The sequence below is a fragment of the Heterocephalus glaber genome, unplaced genomic scaffold, assembly GCF_053883595.1.
Source record: "Heterocephalus glaber isolate CG9 unplaced genomic scaffold, H.glaber_assembly_v1.0 deba00001457, whole genome shotgun sequence".
NCBI classification, from domain to species: domain Eukaryota; kingdom Metazoa; phylum Chordata; class Mammalia; order Rodentia; family Bathyergidae; genus Heterocephalus; species Heterocephalus glaber.
Window position 1 is genome coordinate 29,366,459 of NW_028258305.1, and position 23,779 is coordinate 29,390,237.

Here is a 23,779-nt window from a genome sequence, read left to right on the forward strand (position 1 = left end):
ACAGGTGTGTGTCACCACAGCTAACTCACTTTTTTAGTTTAAAAATGTATGTGGTAAGGATCTGATCCTCAAGAGCCCGTATTTGGTATATAATAATAAATGAACTTGTAGAAATTACTATAAAATAAGCTATATCACCAGCCCTTTTTTTTTGAGACTGAGTCTCACTAAGTTGCCCAGGCTGGGCTTGAACTTATGATCCTCCTGCTTCAGGCTGCCAAGAGCACTGGGATCACAAGTGTATGCCACCATGTCTGATTACTCTCTCAAGCTTTTTAATTTTAAGTCCTTTTCTTGTAGTTGTTGAATGAAAAAGGCCTCACTTCCTAACAGAAGAATTTTGTGCAGCTGTGGGCATCTTCCTTCCAAAGAACTTTTGATTACGTGGCCTTAACCTGATGAATTCCCTTTATTAAAAGTTAAATATGGCAAATATAATTAATTTCTCTGAGATCATAAGATAAAGATAAAGGAACATTAGGGTGTACATTAGACAAAATTATGAGCTAGCAGTTCTGATTAAAACTACTTCTCATACCTCAAGTCACACAGTTTCAATCAGGTCAGAATATCTTGGGAGTGACAGCCACGCATAGGTGTTTTTTAAAGATGATCCCAGTATTTGGGATCTAATTGTTATAAGCAATTAATAAAACTTCATTTTTTTTGGCTTTTTGTCTAGTATTGATAGACTGGCTGCTTTCTGCCAGGTAGATTGTATAGACATGTTCAGATTCTTAATTTTCACCAATTTTGTAAGAACTGCAGAAATGTAGTTGGCCTGACTTGCACTCGGAAGCAAATTCAATATTCTAACCTTGGTAAGTTACAGCAGTAACAGATTTAAAATATAACAGTCCTTAGATGTCCTAAGCACTCTAACTACAAATTGCAGGTACAAGCAGGGTAGACTATACATCACGTCCATTACACCTATTCTTCCATGAACAGAGGACGAGGGACAAGAGTTCAGTATTGATGTTTATACAGAGCTTTGGGTGTGCAGTATTAGTTTTCACTTCATAAAAAACCAAGCCATTTAGGGCCAGGGATTTAGCTCAGTGGTTCTGGCGTCTGCCTCACAAGCGCAGGGTCCCAAGTTCGATCCCTGGTACCAAAAAAAAAACAAGCCATTTAAATATTTTCAGTTTGTAACAATCATTGTAACAAAAATTGTGCCCCCTCTGCATTTGAGTAGTATTTCATGTTTCTCAAAATGTTTTTCGTATCTATTTGTACTCAAAGTAATTTGTTTGGCTCACTGATTCATTTATTCAGTGTATATTATAATAATGTATAGTTCAGGCCTTCTGAGTTTAAAATCAGAAATCACTTAAAGGCATAATTTAGATGACTAGACCCCTGATTTCAACTCTGAATAAAAATAATTCGATCACCAACAGAATTAACAAGATTTAATATTTACAATACAATTCTATGTTGAGCACTCGTCTCATCAGCATGAAAATCCAAATAGCCTGGGCTGGCTCGTGTGCTCTCGGGCGCAGCATGGGCGCCACTGCAGGAGGCAGTGGCCCGGTCTCTGGGTTGGCAGACACAGAGGCCTGTTGACCTCGTGAACAATAGAAACCTTGAAAAACTTACAGATTAGAGGACACTGAGGTGAGCTAACTTAATGCAGGATCCTAGATCGCAGAAAGAACTAAGTGAAGAAGCAGGTGAAATGTATTCAACCTAAAATTGTATCTCACTAGATCCCTGACAGGAGACAAATTTGAATCTCAGAGAAAAAAGCCTCTATATAAATGACTGGGGGCAGGAGCCGCATTCAGACTAGAAAACCAGCTCTCAAGGACCGGCCACGATGCTGAGGCTGCCAGTGCTGCTGCACCTCCAACCGAGCCTCTGTGCTGGAGGAGAACAAAGCGTAGGTGACACTGCCACACAGGAACTGCAGAGGTGTAGCAGTGCTGCTGGAGCCTGAATGCAGGTATCCAAAGGAACCATCTGTGTTTGCCCATCTTCTTCCTGTAGTGTTGTGACCTAAGGAAGGGAACTCGAAGGAGAGAAATTGATGATGGATCACAGACAGTCGGGTCTCAGGAATCACTGACATTCCAGGATGTGGCTGTGGATTTCACCAAGAAGGAGTGGGAACAGCTGTACCCTGCTCAGAAGAACTTCTACTGAGGCGTGATGCTGGAGATTTACAGGAATCTGTTTGCTCTGGGGCATCAGGTTTATAAGCCAGCAGTGATCACTTAGCTGGAGCAGGAAGAGCTGTGAACAAGAGAAGGAGGCCACCCCATGGGAGCTCACCTAGATGGGGATAATGGACCTAAAATCAAAAAATCAACTCTAAACCAGAATACTTCTGATAAAATCAAACCTGTGACATCATTATGGAAAGACTAACAGAAGACACTTTCTGGTATTCCATCTTAGGAGGACTCTGGGATTTTGATTATCAGTTTGAATTTAACCAGGAAAACCAGCATAGACATTTGGGACAGGTATCTTTCATCCACCAAAAGATTACATAAGGAAGAAGCATTAAAGTTAACAAATTTGAAGAAAACTATACAAAGAACTCAAACCTTATACCTCAGAGGGTTCCTTCAATTAAAATACCCCTTAATTATGGCACACCAGGAAATAGCATCAAACATAATTCAGACTTGATTTCTCACCAGGGAAACTATATAAGAGAAAATCCTTATGAATATAATGAACACGGAAAAATCTTCAATCTGCTATTCTCACTAATCATATTCATACTGGAGAAAATCCCAGTGAATGTGGAAAGGACTTCAGCCACAGTTTGTCTCATACCCAACCTCAGATAGTGCTCATAGGAGAGAAACCCTATAAGTGTGATGATGTGAGAAAAGATTCAGCCAGAGAATACATCTTACTCAACATTAGAGAATTCACACAGAGGGGAAAACCTTTTATATGCAATGAATGTGGAAAGCCACAATTCTGTCAGCATTCTTCCTTCACTTAGCATCTGAGAATCCATACTGAAGAGAAGCCCTATAAATGTAATCAATGTGGGAAAGCCCTTAGCTACATCACATCTCTTACTGAACATCATAGACTTCATACTGGAGAGAAACCTTATGAATGTAGTTCTTGTGGGAAAGCCTTCAGCCGGAAGACGCATCCTAACATGAAAGAACACATACAGGAGAGATACCCTACAAATGTAATGAATGTGGAAAGCCTTTAGCCAGAGTGCACACCTTAATGAACATATGAAAATCCATGCCCATGAGAAATTATGTGACTATAAATGTGAGAAAACTAAGCCACAGACCTTCACTTAGCAGCATATAAGTTGTGGCGGGGTAAACTGTGAATTTATAAATGTGGGAAATTTTTATCAGATCTTTCTATTCAATATCAAATTACTCATTTTAGAGAGAGTTTATAAATTTCTAATGCATAGAAACCAAATGTAGCAGCCGGTCCCAGCACCCAGGAGGAAGCTCTTCCGCCGCCATCCCGTGCTCCTAGGGCAGAGAAGGTCAGCCCATCCCAGCACCTGGAAGGAAGCTCTCCCGCTGCCATCCCACGCTCCTAGGGCAGAGAAGGTGAGCCGTGCAGGTGCCAGAAGCACCCCACCACCACCACCGTGGAAATGAGAAGACACCTAAACAAGTCTCAAAAACAGACTTCCAGATCACCTACAGTAACCCCAAAGGGAAATGAGATGGAACAATCTGATACTCAACCACCTGGACTCTCTGAACTGGCAACAAAAGAGGATCTGGGAAAAATGAAATCAGAAATAATTTCTCAGATAACAGCAAAGATTGTGCTCATAGTGCAAGACATGATTAATAAATCTAGAGAGGACACAAATTAAAAAATAGAGGATCTGAGGAACATGATGGAATCCCAACATAGGAAACAAATGGAATCCGTAAAACAGATGCAGACAGATTTCCAGGAGATTAAAAACTCCATCAAAAGTCTGCGCAGCAGAATGAACCAATGTGAGGATAAAATTTCACATATAGAAGATAAGATTGCAATTAGTGACCAGGTAAAGAAAAATTGCTTTAAAATTGTAAGGGAACATGAGACATCAATCCAGCAGCTGCTAGATGATGCAAAGAAGAATAACATAAGACTGATTGGAGTCAATGAAGAAAGAGGAGAGAATGCAGATGACATAAAAAAAAAATTGTTCACAGAAGTGATGGCAGAAAACTTCCCAAGGAGGGGAAGAGAACTTGACATACAGTTAAGTGAGGCATATAGGACTCCAGCTAGCCTTGATCAAAAAAGAATCTACACATAGACATATAATAGTTAGGATTCCAGAAATCCAACAGAAGAATAAAATTCTACAAGCAGTGAGAGAAAAGAAAGAAATCACATACAAAGGAAAGCCCATCAGAATCACAGCAGACTTCTCAATGCAAACCCTCAAGGCAAGAAGAGCTTGGAGTGATGTATTTCAAGCCCTAAAGGAAAACAGCCTCCAACCCAGATTGATGTACCCTGCTAAACTATCTTTCAAAATTGATGGAGAAATAAGATACTTTCATGATAAGGAACACCTCAGGAACTTCATGAATACCAAACCGGCACTCCAAAAAGTTTTAGACAATACCCTAGGAAAAGACAATGAGGATCACAACCCCTGGAAGTCCAGCAGAATGAAACCATTGGGCCTGACAAATTAAATGCAAAGGGGAAGAATCCAACAAAAAAAAAAAGTCATGACAAGGCTTTTAAAACTTTTAACTTCATCTCCATAGTGAATGTATAATTTAATCTTGTTATTGTACTGATTAGTATTTTTCTGATTCTAGAGTTGCACACCTTTCCTTGTGCTATACTGGCTATTTATCATCTTCTCATGTCTACTTTTTAATTGAGTTGTCTATTAATGAGCTGTAAGATAGTCTGGTCATAGGTTATATGCATTGTAAATATGGTCTGTTTAAGGACTACTTTTCATTTTAATGATGTCACTTAAAGTTCTAAATTTTGATGGAATCTCATTTATCCAATTTTTTTCTTTTATACATCATGTTTTTTGTATCCTAGGTAGTTCTTGCCTACCCTAAATTCACAAACATTTTTCCCTTACAATTTCTTCTTAAAGTTTTATACTTTTAGGCTTTCGTATTTAGGTTCATAGATCCCTTCAAGTTATTTTCATGTATGGAAATAAAGGGTTGAGGTTAATTTTTTATGTACGGATACCAGGTGTTCCACTGCCATTTGCTGAAAACACTATCTCTTCCTCAGCTCTTGAATTGAGTTTATATTCTATAAAATGTTAATGTTAAATAATCTTTCAAAACTCAGTGGACCATATATGTGTGGTTCTATTTCTAGATTCTCTGTTTTATTCAAATGATCTATATGTCTTTTCTTACACCAACACTACCTTGATTACTGTAGCTTTAGAAGAAGTCTTAAAATTAGGTACTAAACGTCTCCCAACACGGTTTTTTGTCTTTTTTTTTTTAACTTTTCTAGGTCCTTTGTACTCCTACATAACATTTAAATTTCAATATCCAGTTGTTCATTTATAGCAAGTATACACAGACCTGAATTTTTATATATACCTTGTGTTTTCTAATCCTGCTAAATTCAAATACAAGTTCTAGGGACTCCTAGAGATTTCTTAGTATTTTCTCTGTAGATGATCATTTCTCTACATACAAAGATTTTTCTTCTACCTTGCCAATCCTATCCTAATTGTGTCATTTTATTGCCAGACTATTTTGGTGGGGCCTAGGTTTCAAAGTTTAATGGACAGATAAAGAGTAAGCATATCTGCCCTTGTTCCCCACGTTAAGGAGAAAGCATTCTATCTTCTCCATTCATATAAGGCATTCTCGCTGGAAGTATGGAGCACATGTCTTTAATCTGTTGAGAAGGTTCTGTTCTACTTCTAGTCTCCTGATAGCTTTTACCAAGAACAGCTGTAGAATTTAGTCCAATACTTTTTCTCCAACTAGTAACAGGATCATACGGCTTTTTCCATTCCTCTGTTAAAATGATGACTTTGGGGGATGGATCTTCCAATGCTGAACCAATGCTGCCATCCCTTTAATAAAACCGCTTTCTACATACTGCCAAATCTGACTTCTAATAGTTTGTTTTGTTAAACAAATTTCTATCTATATTCATACTTTTTTCTTCTATTATCTTTATCCCGTTTTTTTTTTCACTTTATTAAATTCTTTTATAGGTACATTGTAGGTATACAACACAATTACATTTCTCATTGGGAATTGTACCTTTACATAAGGCATCTTGGTTCTTATTTTTTCCCCATTCCTAGCCCTCCCTTCACGCCCTCCACCCTTCCCTATTTACAAAGACTTTATTTCCATTTTTTCCATTTCTCAGCATTTTTCCTTTCCCTTCTTTCCTTTCCCCTGCCCCTCCCACTACCCCTACCCATTTGGACCTTTTCTTCCTATTTTGCATTATTGATTATTCATTCTAATCATTGGTACATTTTAGGTATACAATATAATGACATTCATCATTGGAAATTTGCACCTTTCCATAGTCTCTCTTGGTTCTTATTTTTCACCCTTGCCCAGCCCTCCCTTCAACCCCTCCATTCCTCCCTATTTACAAAGATTTTGTTCCTATTTTTCCATTTTCTCATATTAATCCCATTCCCTTCTATCCTTTCCCCTAGCCCTCCCACTTCCTTCCCCTTTGCCCCTTTTCTTCCTATTTCACATTACCTATTATACATTTAGTCCTTATTTACACTTTCAGTTTCTCATACCAGAGAAACTATTCAGTATTTATACATGTGTGTTTATCCAGTTTTAGGATTAGCACAATGTTGATTCCCTAAATGAGCGGAGAAGTGTTCCTTCTTTTTTCAGCTTTAATTGTTTGATATAATTTATCAGTTAAAATGTATATGAGCCTGCTGTTGTCATATAGGTAGGTTTTCAAGCTAGGAATATACTTTCTTTAGTAGGTGCTATTCAAATTTTATGTTTCCTCTAGAGTTAGTTTCATTAATTTATCTTCCAAGGTACTTCTTAGAAGTTGTCAAATTATTTCAAAACAGATTTTTGAAATATGCTTTCTGTATCCTTTTAAATTCTGTAAAATCTGTGGTAATGTCTCCTAGATCTTGATATTGTAATTTAAAAAATGGATAACTGATATTGTGTAATAGGAGGAAAAGGTCTAAAGGAGCAGGGGAAGTGGCAGGGGTAGGGGAAAGGAAAAAAGGGAAAAGATAAAATATGAGAAAAGGAAAAAAATGGAAACAAAGTCTTTGCAAATAGGGAAGGGTGGAGGGGCTGAAGGGAGGGCAGGGGAATGGGGAAAAAAATAAGAACCAAGATACTCATGTAATGGTACAAGATCCCAATGATGAATGTAGCTGTATTTTATACCTAAAATGTACCAATAAACTTAATGGGGAAAAAAAAAAAGAAACCAAATGTATACTTTATAAACTAGTAATGCTGTTTTCCCAGTAGGGGTTATAATTAGTGAAAATTATTTTATAAAGAAAAATACATTGAGTCATGGTCCAAATCTGATGTAAAATTTTTTAAATAAATGAACAGAAATTCTGTACCAAATAACTGTTATTATTCACATGTAAGTTTTATGCTATGAAGCTTTGAGATTTTGTGAGCATTAATTAAAGCAATGTTGTAGTATTATCAGTTACATAAAATAAACATAAAAGAGCAGTACTTCCAAAATAATCCAAATAGCCTGGCTCAGCCACTATACATGTGCTGCAAAAGATATATATCCATTTCCAATACAGCAATGCTCAATTTTTTTAAATGTCTCTGTGCTGTAATATTACAGTTTTCTGTAAGTTTATCAGCCTTCTTTGTATTGTAGATACCCCTCAGACAAGTGTAACTCATGTAACCCAGCTGGAGAGAGATACCATCCTTGTGTGCTTGGACTGTAAGTTTTTATTTGAACGTCTTATTTTAATAAGAGTCTCTTTATCTTAGTTTCTGAATAACTTTTGTTTCTCTCTAGGTTGTATAAAAATAGTAAATCTACAAGGAAGATTAAAATCTAGCAGGAAATTATCATCAGAACTGACCTTTGATTTTCAGATTGAATCAATAGGTGAGCCAAAATTTTATATTTCTTTGCATTATGAACTGCTTAAAATAATTTATCTGATAATTATTCAGAATTATAAGAATACATTATTAAGGGTATTTCATAATACAGGATATAATAAAATGAGCTCACTATCAGTCTTTGTCTTACTTAGTCATTGCGACAAAATACCCAGCACCCACAACATAAAGTAGGAAAGGTATATTTTAGCTCACATTTTAGAAGTTTCAATACTGGCATGGTTGGCAGCATGTGGAAGGCCAGGACAGAGGAAGGCTGCTCACCTCATAGCACTTAGGAAGCAGAGACAGTGAGGGGAAGAGCCAAGAAGGGAGATGCAGCCCTCCAGGTCCTGCTACAGTGACCCACCTCTAACAGTGAGTCTGCTGTAAGCCCCCATAATCCAGTCACCTTCCAGGAGCCCCCTCTGAGCACATGAGCCCTTAGAGGACATGTAGATATAAACCACAGCAGCTGTCATCTTACACATTCTCTGAAATAGTTTAATAATTTGAGTATGAGTAAATACTGCCTCCTTTACAGATTTGCCATTTTTGAAAGAAATATTGTTTCAAGTATTTTAAAATTGAGTATATATCATTTGTGTTTTTACTATTATTTGCTAGCCCCAGAGCATTTTAAGTATATAAAATTTGCTTTTTGCCATTTTCACATTTTGCTTAGTTATAGTTTTTTCTGGAAAACAATTCTGACAGAACCAGTATTCTAAAATGATATTTAAGAAAAATAAGGTGAAAATAATCATATAAATCATGCAAATTTTCTGGTTTCCTTTGCAAGTAAAATGAAGGTATTTGCACAGACATGTTGGCCAAGGATAAGACCGGGGAAAATTTGTCTTATTTGTGGTTCTGTTTTCCTCTCTCCTCCCATAAATGATGTTGATAATTTTTTTTTTTTTGGTACCAAGGATCAAACTCAGGATCTTGTGCCTGCCAGACAGGCACTATGCCACTGAGCTAAATCCCCGGCCCTGATAATATTTTTAAAGACATCTGGTCAAGGGTTAAAATGGAATCCAAAGACATAGCCAGGGTCAAAAGCAAAATGAACATCAGAAAAAGTAGTATATAAGCCCCCTGGGCATTAGGCGTAGTGGAGCACAGCTGGGCTGCTGAGTAATAAAGACAACTACAAGTACCCTACAGGCTGTGAGGAACTGTAGCCAGGCTCATTGCTGAAGAGCCTGGGCAAGCATTGCGGTTTTATAGGTGGGTGTTTTTTTTTTCATCCTTAAAGGAAGAGAGAATCCCTGTCCCATTGAAATTTGCAGATGGTAGACAAAGAATTCTCAGTAAATCAGTGTTTAAAATTGTTGCTAAAATCAAACAAGATTAGTACCAGGGAAAAATGTAATTTATGAAAATAGACTTTTAAAGATCTCAATCAAATAGTAGCAAATAAAATTCCACTACCAGTAGATTTTATCCTTAGAAGACAAGGATGATTCTGCATCAGAAATGTATGTATACAAGTTGGGAGCATGGGCACCCACCTCTATTCCCAGACACTTAAGAGGCTAAGGCTGAAAGGTCACAGATTCAGGTCTAGCCTGGGCAACATACCCCATCTCAAAAAGGGGGGGTTGGTTGTATTTATATAACATGGCACACTTTGCTTTATTTAAGATTAAACAGAAAAGTCATGTGACTCCAGTAAGTGTACAAAAAGCTTTCAATAAAATCTAAGATATTAATGATATATGACTTACAAATTAGAAAAATATTTAACAAATCAGAAAAAATATTTAACATATTAGAAATAGAGGAAAATGTCCTATACCTAGCAAACCCTATTAAAAATACCATGTTTAGTGGCTAGGAATTTGGCTCAGTGTCACCACGTCTGCCTCATAAGTGTAAGGTCCTGAGTTTGATCCATGGTACCAGAGAAAAAAAAATACCATGTCAGAATAATTTCCATTGAAGCAGAAAACAAGACAACAGTGTTTGCTATTATTACATTGTCTTGGTAAGAAAGAAAAGTGAAGATCAGAAAGAAAAGGTTAAAAGATCCTTTTTTGCTCATGGTATGGTATCTATATAGAATATAAAACTCTTACATTACTAGAACTAAAAAGAGATTCATACTTGCTAGATATGAGCAGCACAAATGAATAGCTTTCCTAAACAATCTGAACATTTTAATAGGAAAAAAGGTACCTTTCACAATGGCAGTAGAAATATACATAAAAAGAAACTTAGAGGGCTGAGATGGGAGGATTTCTTGGGCCTCAGGAGTTTGAAGCTAGCTTCGGCAGCATAGCTAGGAAAAAAAAGATGTTATCAAAACATGTTTAAGATCATTTTTGAGAAGTTCCAAATTTTTGTCTGAAGACATAAAAGGAGCATTTGAACAACCAAAGAGTTATATCCATGGACTCAACATGAGAAAGGTGTCAGTTCTTCACAAGCTAGTTCACAAATACAGTGCATTTGCAGTAAAAATTCCAGCTAAGTGTTTTGTGCCACTTTGTAAATTCATCTTAAAATTCACGTGGAAATGTCAGAGACTAAGAATTGTAAAATAAATGTTGAGAAATATTTGCCCTGGTCAGTATTGAAACTTACTATAAAACCATAGTTATTAAAACAAACATCTAAAAATAGAAGAGTGGGACAGAAAAAGACCCAGAAATAGACCAATATATAAATGGAAACTTAAGGTGTTATGCATCAGTGGGGAAATGTTGGACTGTTCAACAAATGGTGCTGGTACCATTGGCCGTCTACATTATCTTCATGGGATAAATGCAAAAATAATGTATCAAGGGCTGGGGATTTAGCTCAGTGGTTGTGCCGCCTGCCTCACAAGCTCAAGGACCCAAGTTCGATCCCCAGTACCAGAAATAATAATAAGTATCAAATGTGTAAATATAAAAGCAAAACCAAAATTTGCCTTATTTATGCACATGTTTTGTGTCCCAGTATTTCCAGGACTTCAGAGAAAGTTTTATACATTTGAGGGGGGCGTAGTTACTGGGAATCGAATGTGCATGTTTTCAAGAAAATTTACAGCAATGTTTATTGCAGCCTTATTTATAATAATAAACTAGAACTAAAGGTCGCCATACCTCATATATGCACTTGGAATAAAGCTTGTATTAATAATGTAAACTTACAGTGTAGAAATAGTAAAAATATCCACAAGAATACTAAATACAAATTTATAATAATAGTTACCTTAGAGAGGAAGGAAGGCCAGAATGGGATCAGGGGTCAGGTGTAGGGCATGCCCACTGTATTTGTTTTAATGTAAGCCAAAAGCAAATATGGAAGAATGTTAAGATTCGATAGCTCATTGGTAGATACATGTGTGTTTTTTATGCTATTATCTATATTTTTTCTATATGTTTGCAGTATTTTGCTTTTTAAATTTGTTATTTTATCAAAACAGAAATATCTGTAACAAATATTTTCAGTGAATTTTTTACCAAAAAGATGAATAGACTCTATATGGTATATTTATAAATTACCAAATATAAAGATGCCATATAAATGTACAATAGTTGACATCAGCAATTAGTTAAAATATTTCTATATGAGACAGAGGAATGAAATGATGCTTATCAGTTGAACTTTTGTACTATTAACAGTAATTGAGCTGTTCTTGCCTGCTAGTTTGTCTACAAGACAGTGTGCTAGCTTTCTGGAAACATGGAATGCAAGGTAGAAGTTTTAGATCTAATGAGGTAAGTAATCTTTTTTAAATCATTCCCCTTAACTAGAAGTCTAGCACAGTGGCATGTGCCTCTAGTCCCAGCTACTTGGGAGGGCAAGGCAGAGGTTTGGGGCCAGGCTCCAACATAATAAGAAGCTGTCTTAAATGAAATTTTGAATGGTCAGAAGACATTATCAAATCAACTTCAAACAATTCTCTTTAACTTTGGGGAAAACCAGTGATATTTGATTTACTAACTTTAGTAATACCATGTTCTGTCTGGTAGCACACACTTTACAAGCACCTCCCTGTCCGTTACCCAAAAAACTTCTCCTTATTTAATGTTCTTCCATATAATAACCCCCAAATTAATAACAAGGACTTCTTGGGGCCGGGGATTTAGCTCAGTGGTTCCAGTGCCCGCTTGGCAAGCACAAGGTCCCGAGTTCAATCCCCAGTACCCCCCCCCAAAAAAAAATAGAACAAGGACTTCTCAATACTGCTGAAAGTGAGCCAACTATCATTTTTTTTTCAGTGTTCCCAGACCATGACCTGGAACAAGAGTGTTTATGCTGGCACTCTGTGTCCTGAGACACCTTATCTACCTGGTTTTCCAGGGATAATGATCAAGAATTCTACATTTCCCTTGACGCTAGCTTGCTTCTTATTTGTTATCCTTATTCACTTGATGTTTCTAAGACTCTTGGCCTCTTTTTATTAGCCTTTAGCTGCATATTCTGAGTCCTTCCTACCTTGCAGGAATAATTTAAGCCATGTAACGTATTTAATTCAGTTCAACATTTATGCTACGAAGTGTCAGGGTTATAAATATGAATAAGGACATATAGTGCTTGCTCCCTAGAATATTAAAATCGCCAAAAATTCTTCCAGTACCCCCAAGCCCATCAATATTACTTGATCATTGGAAGCACAGGAGAACCTCAACAAGAAAATAGCCCATTTTTGTTCTGTTGTCCATTTCTTCTAACAAGTCAAGGCATTTCTCCTAACAGAGCAAGCGGTATAACTTAGTGATTGTGAGCATCCATTCTCAAGATTGGACACACAGGTTCAAGTCTAAGCCCTACTGAGTAGCTGAGTGACCATGGCATATCACTTAACTTCTCTCTACTTGTATTTTTTCATCTGTGAGTTGCGAGTTAAGGTGGAATGATATGAGGCATGTAAGTGCTTGGCACAGTCCCTAACCTGTAGTAAGTGTTGAAGAAGATTGCTGCTAGTATGTTTCTAGCAGTAATCCCAACAAGGCAGTGCACTTCTCAAAAGCAGTTTCAAAATCACCTGAGGGAATGAGCGGCAAGATAAGAAAGAACAGTCCACAGCTAATAAGCACTAATCAGAGAAACAGAGGCATCATGGGCAGGATAGAGTGGAGGGAGTGTCCAAAAAAAAAATCACATGAGGGTGCTTTTCCAAACTGCACAGGCAGCCTTTCAGGCCAGTACCTCCAGAAATATCATATTCTTCTAGTAGACATACTCCCATATGTACTAGAAATCATAGGATGGGCCACTATTTTCTTCCGATGTGTTGGGTAACATCAGAAGTGAAGAGTCACGAGTGTGTCCAGAGTAACTAATTGTAGGAGTTTTGATGGAATACTTTCAGAATCAGATTCTTTTTCAGCCTACCAATATTGGAAGGAGTTACTGCCATTATAATTTGGAAAATTTTGTGTTCAATAAACTGTTAACATTGATTTTCTCTTCTTCTGTGCTCTTACTCTTTACTCCCCAACACTAGAGCTTCTTGAAGGATATATTGCATCAGAAAATATTATTTTGAGAAAGGGGGAGAAAAATAGGAAAGATAAATATATATATATACATACACACACACACACACACACACACACACATACACACACACACTTTTTTTTTTTTGGTACCAGGTATCAAACTCAGGACCTTGCGCTTGTGAGGCAGGTGGCAGAACCACTGAGCTAAATCCCCAGCCCAATAACTGCTATATATTGAGCACTTCCTAAGCTAGGCATTATACTCTCTTATACTTTTATGAATACTGCAAAGTAGATCGTTCCTATTCATTTTGCAGAGGGCAAACTATTTTCAACAAATTGCTTGCCTTGTGTGCGTCACTGCTAGTAAGTGGGAAAACTAAGATTCAAACTTAACGCCACCTGCCTCACAAGCACAAGGTCCTGAGTTTGATCCCTGGTACCAAAAAAATAAAAGGATTCAAACTTAAGTCATGTCTGGCTATTAAGTATTTCCAGTTATACCACACAGCAGCGTTTTAAATGAAAAAACTAGAGCTAAGTGGCTTGCTGCTATCAGTAGCCCTTCTATTAGTATTAACATAAATGATGAAAGATTTCAGATAAATAAAATGAACTCAGTGCTTTTTTCTTTAAATTTTTTTCCTGAAATTCTCTGATCTAATAAGTAGTTTTCCTCACCTGTACTTTATGATTAATTTCTAATTAGTCACATTTTTCCTGGACTAACAAATTGACATGCAAGCCGACAATGAATAGTAATAACAGGGACATTTTTCCATCCTAGGAATTATGTTTATTTTCTGTAGCTATAATGAAATGCCCATATAAGATTTTGCATCTTTAATTTCAGGAAATAAATTTATATTTTAATTGAACAGGTAACACAAGAAATATCAGATAACACGAGAATTTTCAGGCTTCTTGGATCTGACAGGTATGAAAATGGATTATATTAAATATGTAGTGTTAAGTGTGTTTTCTAAATCCAGCATGAAACTGGTTTCTCTTCCAAGAGAATTTAAATTTGTGCAGTAATATGTTTAACATTGTGTTTTTAAAATTATATTGGAAAAGGGCCAGGGATTTAGCTCAGTAGTTCCGCCTCCTGATTCGCAAGTGCAAGGACCTGAGTTTGATCCCCGGTACCAAAAAAAAAAATTATATTGAAAAAAACCTGACCTTCCAAATAATGGGAATTTATAGATCTGTCAGTAGTACTATTTTACTTCAAACATACTATGTCTGAATTACCACAGTCGAAGAAAGAGGAAAAATCATATATTAACACAGAACTTTTTGATTTTAGTGTCAAATAAAATTTTGGAGTTCTATTCTGATTCACCTCCTGTTCTTGCAAATTATTTTAGAATTTATAAGAACAATTAAGTACCAACCAAATTATTCCTAATTTACAGATTTCTGCCCCCCAAACTGCCCCTCACTTCCAACTCTTAGAAAACTGGCTTGGAGGTGGGAGGTACTGGGCAGCAAAATTACTTTATAGAGCTGGAACTGGCTCTTTAATCACAGTGATAGAAAATTATTTCTGCCCAAAAATCAAATGAGCAGCATGTATAGAGGCATGTAATAGAGAAACAATGGGAAAGTTTTCTGCTAACTTTAGTTTTCAGGTATAACTTTGTTTTGTTACATGTTTCTTTTATTACTTTTAGGGTCGTGGTTTTGGAAAGTAGGCCAACTGATAACCCCACGGCAAACAGCAATTTGTACATCCTGGCGGGTCATGAAAACAGTTACTGAAATGTATTTTACTTTGACAATTAACTATAGAGAAAACAAACACTACCACTGCAACATTAATGGATGCTTGAAGCTGTACAAAAGCTGCAGAAACTTGGCTTTATTTACTTATAATTTATTGTGGCATGAGACAAGATGGGGAAATTTTTTGTTTTAAATGGTATGGATATATTTAGCATATTGAACCACACAAGTGCTTAATTTGTTGTTATGTAATCTTTGTACATACAGGCAGTATTTTTCTGTGAAACTTCATATTGCTAAAGACATACACTAAGAATTTATGTAGATAATGTACTTTTATGAAGATGTACAAGTGTCTTATCTGTACAAATGTAAATGTTGATGAAAATGTTATTGGGGTTAATGTTTTAAGTATTCTTTAGTTTATTCTTGGGTGTGGTTATATCACAAAATGGGATGCTGGCAATGAAACTACTTTAGCACTATTGTATTTTTTATTGTATGTATTTAGTAATATGAATATAAATCTTGTAACTTTTAAAATTGTAATGGAGGCTGTAATCATTTTATAATCTTGTTTTTAATTTTAATGCAAGTACACTGGTGTTTATATTTGCACAAAGTATTGAGATGTGATACATTGAGTCACAAAAGTAAGCTGTGACATTGTCAATATGCATTTGGCTCCACTATATCTTTTTAAATGTATTTGGATTGTTTTCTATATGAAAAAAAACAATTAACCACCTGTTGTAGTAACTGAGCTTTTTGTATTTAAGCAGAAATCCTGTACGATTGCTTATCTTTGCTTTAAAATGTCTTTGAAAAATTTTTAAATCACAGAATAGCGGTACCATGATGTAACACTGCAGTTGTCTGAATTACAGTATGCACAAAAAATAAATTAGCATTATTAAAGAGTCCACACTAGACATTTCATATAATCACATTGAGGAACTATAACATTCCATAGAGTGAAGTGGTTCAAATTTCTAGTGGAATTTTTTACTTTTGTTTGCCTTATTTTGTGATTACTTTCATATTTCTTTTGATTTAGAGTATTAACACATGGCCAAAATAATTTAGTTACTACCTCATACAAACAATATAATGGTTACACATCACAGGAACTTAGTTTTGGTTAAAGTCATTTTTGATTCCTTTTTTGCAATGGAATATGTATAAACCAAGTTTAGCAAATGCACATTTTTGGCTCTTTTTGGTATATGTTCTTTATATTTTAATGTGAGTACACACTAAGAACAAACTAAATTGTGGTTTATGGTCTTCATTTATTTTAATTGATAATGATTTTAAATATGTTCCTGATTGTACATAGTATAAAATAAACATGTTTTTTAATACACTGTTGTATAGTAGCTTGTCATCTGGCTTAATCTGTACATAGTGACACTAAAATATGTTAAGGAAAAAAAACTCCTTAAGTACTTAATTCTGGCCCCTCAAGTCATTTGCGATCTCAATTTCATGAAACAATAATATTCCCCTATTTGAGGAAAGAGCATCTTTTTTATTGGGGGGGGGTACCGGGGATCGAACTTGGGACCTTGTGCTTGGGAGGCAGGCGCCAGAACCACTGAGCTAAATCCCCGGCCCTATCTTTTGTAGAATCTTTAACTTCTGATCCTGAACATCAATTAAATATAGTGTTTTAGTTACAGCAGGAATCGGCAAACTGCAGTTCTCAATCCAGTCCCACCGACTGCAAGTTTCTGTAAAAGCTTTGCTGTAGCACAGTACCACAGATGGCTTCAATTGTGCTACAGTGTTAGGGTTTCAAAGAAAGTCTAAGCCTGCAAAGCCTAAAATTCTTACTATCTGACCCTTTTCAGAAAATAAATTGCCATTACCTGAGTTAGAAACAAGAGGGAAGGGTGTTAGGAAATGCATTTCTGGAAGTAAGGAATGAAAAGAATAGGAAACTGGATTGGGCGGTTAGGAGGCAATTTCAACCATTTCTTAGGCCACTACCTGTTGCTAAGACCTTCAGTCTTTTATGTGAACTTAAGACAGTTTCCATGTCTAAAATTGTAAAGATGCTAATAATCATAGCAATTGAGTATATTGCTTTTCCCAAGCATTGTGAATAATCTTAATAGCTAGTAACTTTTAAAAAAATCTTTACTAATATAAAATTATCATCATTTTGCTGAAAAAAATGTTTCATGGAAAAGATTTTCAAGAAATTAAGATTCTATTCCTAGCATTTATAGTTAAGGTTGTTCATCCTTTTTCTGGACCATTATATCCAAGTCCTTTAAGTTATTCAAAGGGCCATCCTATCTGAAAAAGGATTAATCATCTCATTTAACTGTCAAGCACCTAGAAATATTTTCAAAAAATAAAATATACAACTTGTTGCATATTTACCATGAGTTTTTTAAGAATCTCACATCATAATCTTTGGGGGTAATGAATACCCAGTAACCTTGATTTTTATAAAATTGTGAAAATTATTCTGATATGCACCCTAGCAAGAAAACCCTGATGGAGATTAAATCAGTGTTTCTGAATGTGGTCCAGAGATCACCTGTTCAGAGAGCTTCATCTTGAATGCCAGTTAAAAATGCAGATTTTTAGCCAGGCACCTTGGAGCTTGCCTAGAATCTTGGCTACTCGAGGCTGAGGCAGGACAATCATGAGTTCAAAGCCAACCTGAGCAATACAGCAAGACTCAAAAGAAGAAACATTTCTAGTTTCCTCCTAAGAACTTTTGATTATGAATCTTTATGCCCTCAAAAGGAGGAAACAATCTAGTTCATCTTATTGAAGTTCAAGCTATCTCTTATTAGCTACTTATGTAGATACTATAAGAGGAAAGATCAACTTTATGGCCTTGTGGCATTGTTCAGTGTGCACACATCTCTGATTTCAGTAGAGACCAGGAAAAGGACAGATAGGTTATATCAGTTTTCACCATTATTAGCAGAGGTGAAAGTATATGCTGTACAAGATAATGGGCAAGGGCTGGGGATTTACCTCAGTGGTGCCACTGCCCACCTCGCAAGCGCAAGGTCCTGAGTTCAATCCCTGGTACCGCAAAAAATAATAATAATGGGTAAGCACTGCATGTATTGTTAATTTCATTTTACAGATAAACTGAGGCACAGAGATTCCCCAGGCCCATAATGGTAACTGCCAAAGCAAGAATTTGAACTAGGCACTTAGTTCAAAGTGCATTCTCATAACCATAGCCAGTGGTGGCGAACCTATACCACATATACTGCAGCCAGCTTCATTGAAAGCTCTAAAAGGTTCACCATTGCTGTGCTGGCTGGACTTACACGGAATACATGCAGGATATTCACTATCTACTAAAGTATTTAAACATTTTTGCCTCTGAAATTAGATCTTTTTCTCCAGTTGGATTGCAAATAATGATTTTTACTGTCCTTGTAATAAAACAAAAGTTTTGTTTTAATTTTTTGCTTTATCAAAAGGACTTTTTTATTTTAAATATTTTTTGCATTAAGTAAAATTAACTTTACAGTTGAAGCTTGTTAAATAAGCCTAGTCAAAACTTACTACAAGAGCTTTTTTTCTTTATTTTCAGAGGTAATTACTTAACATATACTGATTATTTACAGCCTACCCAGGCACTTTACTGCCACTGGAGAAAAGGTTGACAAGACATAATTCCTAGCCTTGGATTAATAAAGGTAAGTGGCAGTGAGTAGTATCAAAAAGAAGTACAAAAAGTTGTGCATGATTCTGCTTTGGGATAGGAAAACCTTTGCGTAGAAAGATATGTAAATCATGCTGTTGATAGACGGAGAGTAGTTCCTCCCATGCAGGAGAAAAGCAGAGTAGGAAGCTGTAAGCCTAGATGTATGATAAACACTGTGGGTTCAAGGAATAGTGACATTAAATGCAATTGAGCTTAGGGTACATGGGGCAGATGAGCTGATTGTAAAGAGCTTCCTCATTAAAAAGTACCCAGGACCGGGGATTTAGCTCAGTTGTTCCACCACCTGCCTTGAAAGCGGAAGGTCTGGAGTTCGATCCCTGGTACCAAAAAAAAAAAAAAAAAAAGCCAGGAGTCAGGCATTGCAAAAACTGCAGAGATCAAGTACTGTGAAAATGAAAACGTGTGGTTTGTCTATAATGTGATTAGTTACTCATACATTTAATGAGGTTTTTATGGCACGAAGAGAGGAGAAACCATATAGAAGCAGGTAGATGTACGTTTAGGATTAGACTTCAGTTTTAAGTGGAAGTGTATTTGGTCTTTATGGAGGAAGAAGATAAAAGTTGTTTCGGGTTTGAAACTGCTACAAATGGAAATTTTGAGCATTATTTCTGGGCAAATAAAGGAAATGGAGAGGAACTGAGGTGGATAAGAAAGAGAGAAGAGACACTTGTGAGGGAAGAGGGAAGTTTGGACATCCTATATCTGGCCAGGATGGAGAGCATTTTTTTTTTTTTTTTGATGCTTAAAGTACCTGTATGTTCATGAACAAAGCTTTTTTAGTCTTGGGAACAAACTAATGCTTCAACAAAAATTAGCTCTCCTGAGGCTGAAACGTTTATCACGTTATTTGCTGGACTTTCTTCCCCACTGGATGACAAAACTGTCTTATTCTGAATCAGCCCCCAGATACTTATAATACTCGCCAGATTATGAAAATGGCATTAAGGAACCACAGCTAATGGATAGCTGTTTGTCTTAGAAAGTTGGCCGAAAAGTGTGTCCACAATAAATCAAGACCAAAAGTAATGACTATTGGCAAAGAATCTTGCAAACTGATGATCTGCCCAGGCCGGGAAGCGGACTGGTTAATATTCTACATCTATGTGTGCTTCATTTGCCTGCTCTTGATGCCTTAGGAAGGACGAGACTGAGTGTTAAGTAGTTATAAATGTTTCCAAGGCGCCTTCATCTTTCTTGTTGCTGCGTCCACACCCTGACGTTGCAAGCTCCGCCCAGAGGTGACCCAAGGTGCTGACGAACGCAGTTACGGGCACGCGGGAACAGTCGGGAAAGCCGCCTGAGCGTCCTGGTTGTCAGGGCGACGCGGCGGCGGCTCCGCTCACTTGGGAGTTGCCGCGTCTCCGGCTGCGGCTTGGAGAGCCCCGTACGGTCCGGGTTTGTCCGCCTCTCAAGCCTACAGGGTAAGTACGGGTTCCGGCGACGCGCGGACGGGAGCGGGGTCGGCCGGGGGCGTCTGTGGAGAGGGGGCGGGGTCTGGGTGGAGACGATCGGATCTACGAGGGGAGACCGAAAAGTTCCAGGCCACGAAGGAGCCGGCCTGCGTTCCCCTTGGGTGCCTGTGGAGGGCGCACGACGCGGTGGGGCGAGGGTAAGGAGTGACAGGGCTCCTCCGGCCTCGGGACCTCGGGTGCCGGTCCCAACCTGCTTGAGTCTGAAGTGTGCATTGGTAATTTCCAGTTCCTATTACCGCAGTATAGGTCACAAGTTGAAAATCAATTTTTATGATTTAAGCCAAACTAAAAAGATGACAGAAACAATTCCAGCTTCCCTTGGATGAGGAAAAACAAAGCAGCTTTAATGTTTGGATCATTTTGGCAAAGATACAGGACTCCCAAAGGAAAGTGAAAACTAAGTGGGCTGTGGGAAGAGGGGAGGTGACAGCGGTGGCGCGGGTGGACAAGGCCACAGCGGGGGCTGGGGCACCCCTGTGGGTCAGGAGAGCAGCTGCGGGTGGGTATAGAAAGTGTCACTCAACGGATGCTCAAGAGTAGCAGCCTGAAAACAAAGTGGATTTATGCCAGACTTCCAGAATTTTTATGTGTACACATGAAATATGATTTCTAATAAAATTAAGTAGATTATGTAAATTATGTCATCCTCTAGTTTTCTGAAGATGATTTAAATTAATCCAATCATATTGTCACCAAAATAAGTTTATAAGGAGGTACGTGTTCTTTTGAAATGCACCAATTCAATGTTGTTTATGACTGATCTGAATAATAGACCATTTTCCCGATCAATTTTATGAAATATAAATGTGTATTTGGTTTCATTGGAAACACGAAGAATGGTAATTTAGCGTTGTGACTTAGAGCCTGTGGACACTCTAACCTGTCTGGCCTGGTCCTGGAAAGCTCTCCTTCCTCCAGCATTCCTAATGCCACTGTTTACAGAGTTTTCTGGAACATTTTAGGTTAGGAAAAAACTTTTCCACTCTTTCTGTACTCCTCACTTCCTCTCCTTGTCTTAATTTGGTGTACACTTTAGGCTTACTTAATTCCCCAGGACTTGATTTGTGACACAGTCACGCAAAATAATCCACCTCCAAGTGTTTTCTATGTACATCATTTTGCAAATCCTTAAGACTAATTAATTAGAAATTAAAATTTTCCAGTGAGCTTAATGAGCTGTTAAAGTATCTATCCATCTACCATCTTTTTTATAATCACCAGTGGATTCAAGTCTATACCTATCTTTGCTTTTGTACACAGCATTTCATTAAACTGACACTAATTCGTCTATGTCTACTATTTCCTCCTCATGATTACATTCAAGCTTTGCATTTTTGTCAAAATTAATACAAAGGAGATATTATTTCCCCGTGGCATGTTTGTCTTTTCTACAAATTTCATGTATATGGAATCATACAATATTCTCTAAATTCAAGACATCCTGTAGCCAAAAGGTGTATATGTAACTTCAGTTTGAAGGTCACTGAGAACTATGAAAAATATTTTCAACCAGTTGCATCTATTTCCTGCCAGTAGCTACATCACTGTTTAATCTTGATTTCCTACCCAAGTACTGTATTAATTCTCAGAATGTATTTATTGCCCTTGCTTTAAAAAAGGAAGTCATTTTAGAGCTGGAATGTGGCTCAATGGTCGAGTGCTTGCCTCACATGCACCAGACCATGGATTTGATCCCCAACACCACAAAGTAAAAAAATAAAAGGCACTTTATCTGTGCAGTGGAAAGGGTTAGAAAACGAAAGTACAGTATGATCTCAAGAGAAACCTGCTGTGTGCCAGATAATGAACTAACAATACAAGTCCTGTGTAATAAATAATTTTTCAAAAAAGGGCAGGGGAAAGTTGTTGGCACAGCGCTGGTGCAGAGCCTGCCTCGGAGGCAGGATTGGGGAAAGCTCCTCAGATAAGACATTTGGAGTCCAGCAGTAAAAGATGAGGATTTCAGGGTCAAACATTCTAGGCAGTGGTATAAGCAGAGCTCAGAGACTTGAAAACAGGGAAGAATCTGAGAGACAAGGCTAGAAAGCTAAATCGGGGCCACAGTGGAAAGGATTATAAATATGGTACTACAGTTTATACTTTATTCTGTGACCTGAGAGACCATGAGACATTTTTGAGGAAGGATGATCTCTTGTCATCTTATGTAATGTTGATAAAGATGGTTTTGGTGTAATGGATGTAGATGTAAAGAACAAAAGTTAGAAATGACACTTTAAAATACCTTTATTCTGACATAACTTTAAATGTACTAAAATTCCCACATATCTAGGTTCATTAATTGTTTATAGTTTGCTCCATCTGTTTTCTCATGTCATCATTCTCAGCTGTACTCTTTCCCTTCCTCTATATGTATATGGATATGTGTATGCATACATGTACATATATATGTATGTTAATCATTCTGAATCATTTGAAAATAAGTTGTAGTACATATCATGTCCCTTTTGCCATTAAATACTTCAGCACTTATTTCTTAAGAATTAGGACTTTTTTTTACATAACCACAGTATAAATTACCAAAATCAAGATATTTAACCTTTTAAATATATGTAGCATTTAGATTTTGCCAGTTATCCCGGTATTATTCTTTATCATTATTTTCTCCCATTCCAAAACCCAATTCAGGATCTCCCATTGCATTTTTTGTTTTGTTTTGGGGTTTTGTTTTGTTTTGTTTTTTAGTACGGGGGATTGAACTCAGGACCTTGCACTTTCGAGGCAGGCATCAGAACCACTGAGCTAAATCCCCGGCCCCTCCCATTACATTTTGTGTTTGCCTCCTTTAATCTGAAAAAGTGCTTTTGATTTTGTCTTTCATGACCTTGACATTTTTTTAGTACAAGCCAGTAATTTAGAGAATGCCACTCAATTCATCTATGTCTACTGTTTCCTCATAATTATATTCAAGCTTTGCATTTTTGCATTTTTTTGGTCAAAAATAGTACAAAGGAAATGCTATGTCCCCAGTAGCATATTTGCATTTTCTACAAATTTCACGTGTTGTATATAGAATCATACAATATGGTTTGCATATATGTGTCTGGATTCTGTCACTTAGCATTATGTTATAGGGTTTTTTGGTTTTGTTTTCTCTTTCAAAAAAATCTGTCCACATTATAGCAGTATAGCATGTATGTTCGTTCCTTTTTATTGTTGAATATTTCATTGCATGAATAGTCCACATTTTGTTTATCCATTCATCAGTTGATGGACATATATGCTGGAGACTCCTGTAGTCAGGTTCCAGTACCCACCTGCCCAGTGTGCAATGCAGGCCTGAGAAATAAACACACTAAGAGACAGAACTAAGAGAGAGATAGTGGGATTCCAGGATGACCA

The 23,779-nt window shown here is 37.0% G+C and overlaps 2 protein-coding genes and 1 pseudogene across 13 annotated transcripts in view; all 3 read left to right on the forward strand.

Annotated features, from left to right (window-relative positions):
* The window catches only part of Map4k3 (mitogen-activated protein kinase kinase kinase kinase 3), a 158,357-nt gene extending 141,758 nt beyond the window's left edge, over nucleotides 1-16,599 (forward strand). For 10 of the 11 annotated variants that reach the window (XM_013070189.3, XM_004839338.4, XM_013070190.3 and 7 more), the window contains 5 exons: nucleotides 7,831-7,899; nucleotides 7,978-8,070; nucleotides 11,709-11,779; nucleotides 14,389-14,444; nucleotides 15,184-16,599. In XM_013070189.3, coding sequence (XP_012925643.1) covers nucleotides 7,831-7,899; nucleotides 7,978-8,070; nucleotides 11,709-11,779; nucleotides 14,389-14,444; nucleotides 15,184-15,271 — 377 coding nt within the window. In that variant the 3' untranslated portion in view covers nucleotides 15,272-16,599. Of the gene's footprint in view, nucleotides 1-7,830; nucleotides 7,900-7,977; nucleotides 8,071-11,683; nucleotides 11,780-14,388; nucleotides 14,445-15,183 lie in introns of all 11 variants that reach the window. The other variant, XR_002392886.2, reaches the window with a different exon arrangement.
* Nucleotides 1,826-7,824, forward strand: LOC106008886 (zinc finger protein 713 pseudogene; annotated as a pseudogene).
* A 137-nt stretch (nucleotides 16,600-16,736) lies between the features above and the next one.
* Cdkl4 (cyclin dependent kinase like 4) overlaps nucleotides 16,737-23,779 on the forward strand; it is an 84,339-nt gene continuing 77,296 nt past the window's right edge. For both annotated transcript variants that reach the window (XM_087216105.1, XM_004839337.4), the window contains exon 1: nucleotides 16,737-20,368. The gene's annotated coding sequence lies outside the window, so the exon portion shown is untranslated. The remainder of the gene's footprint in view (nucleotides 20,369-23,779) is intronic.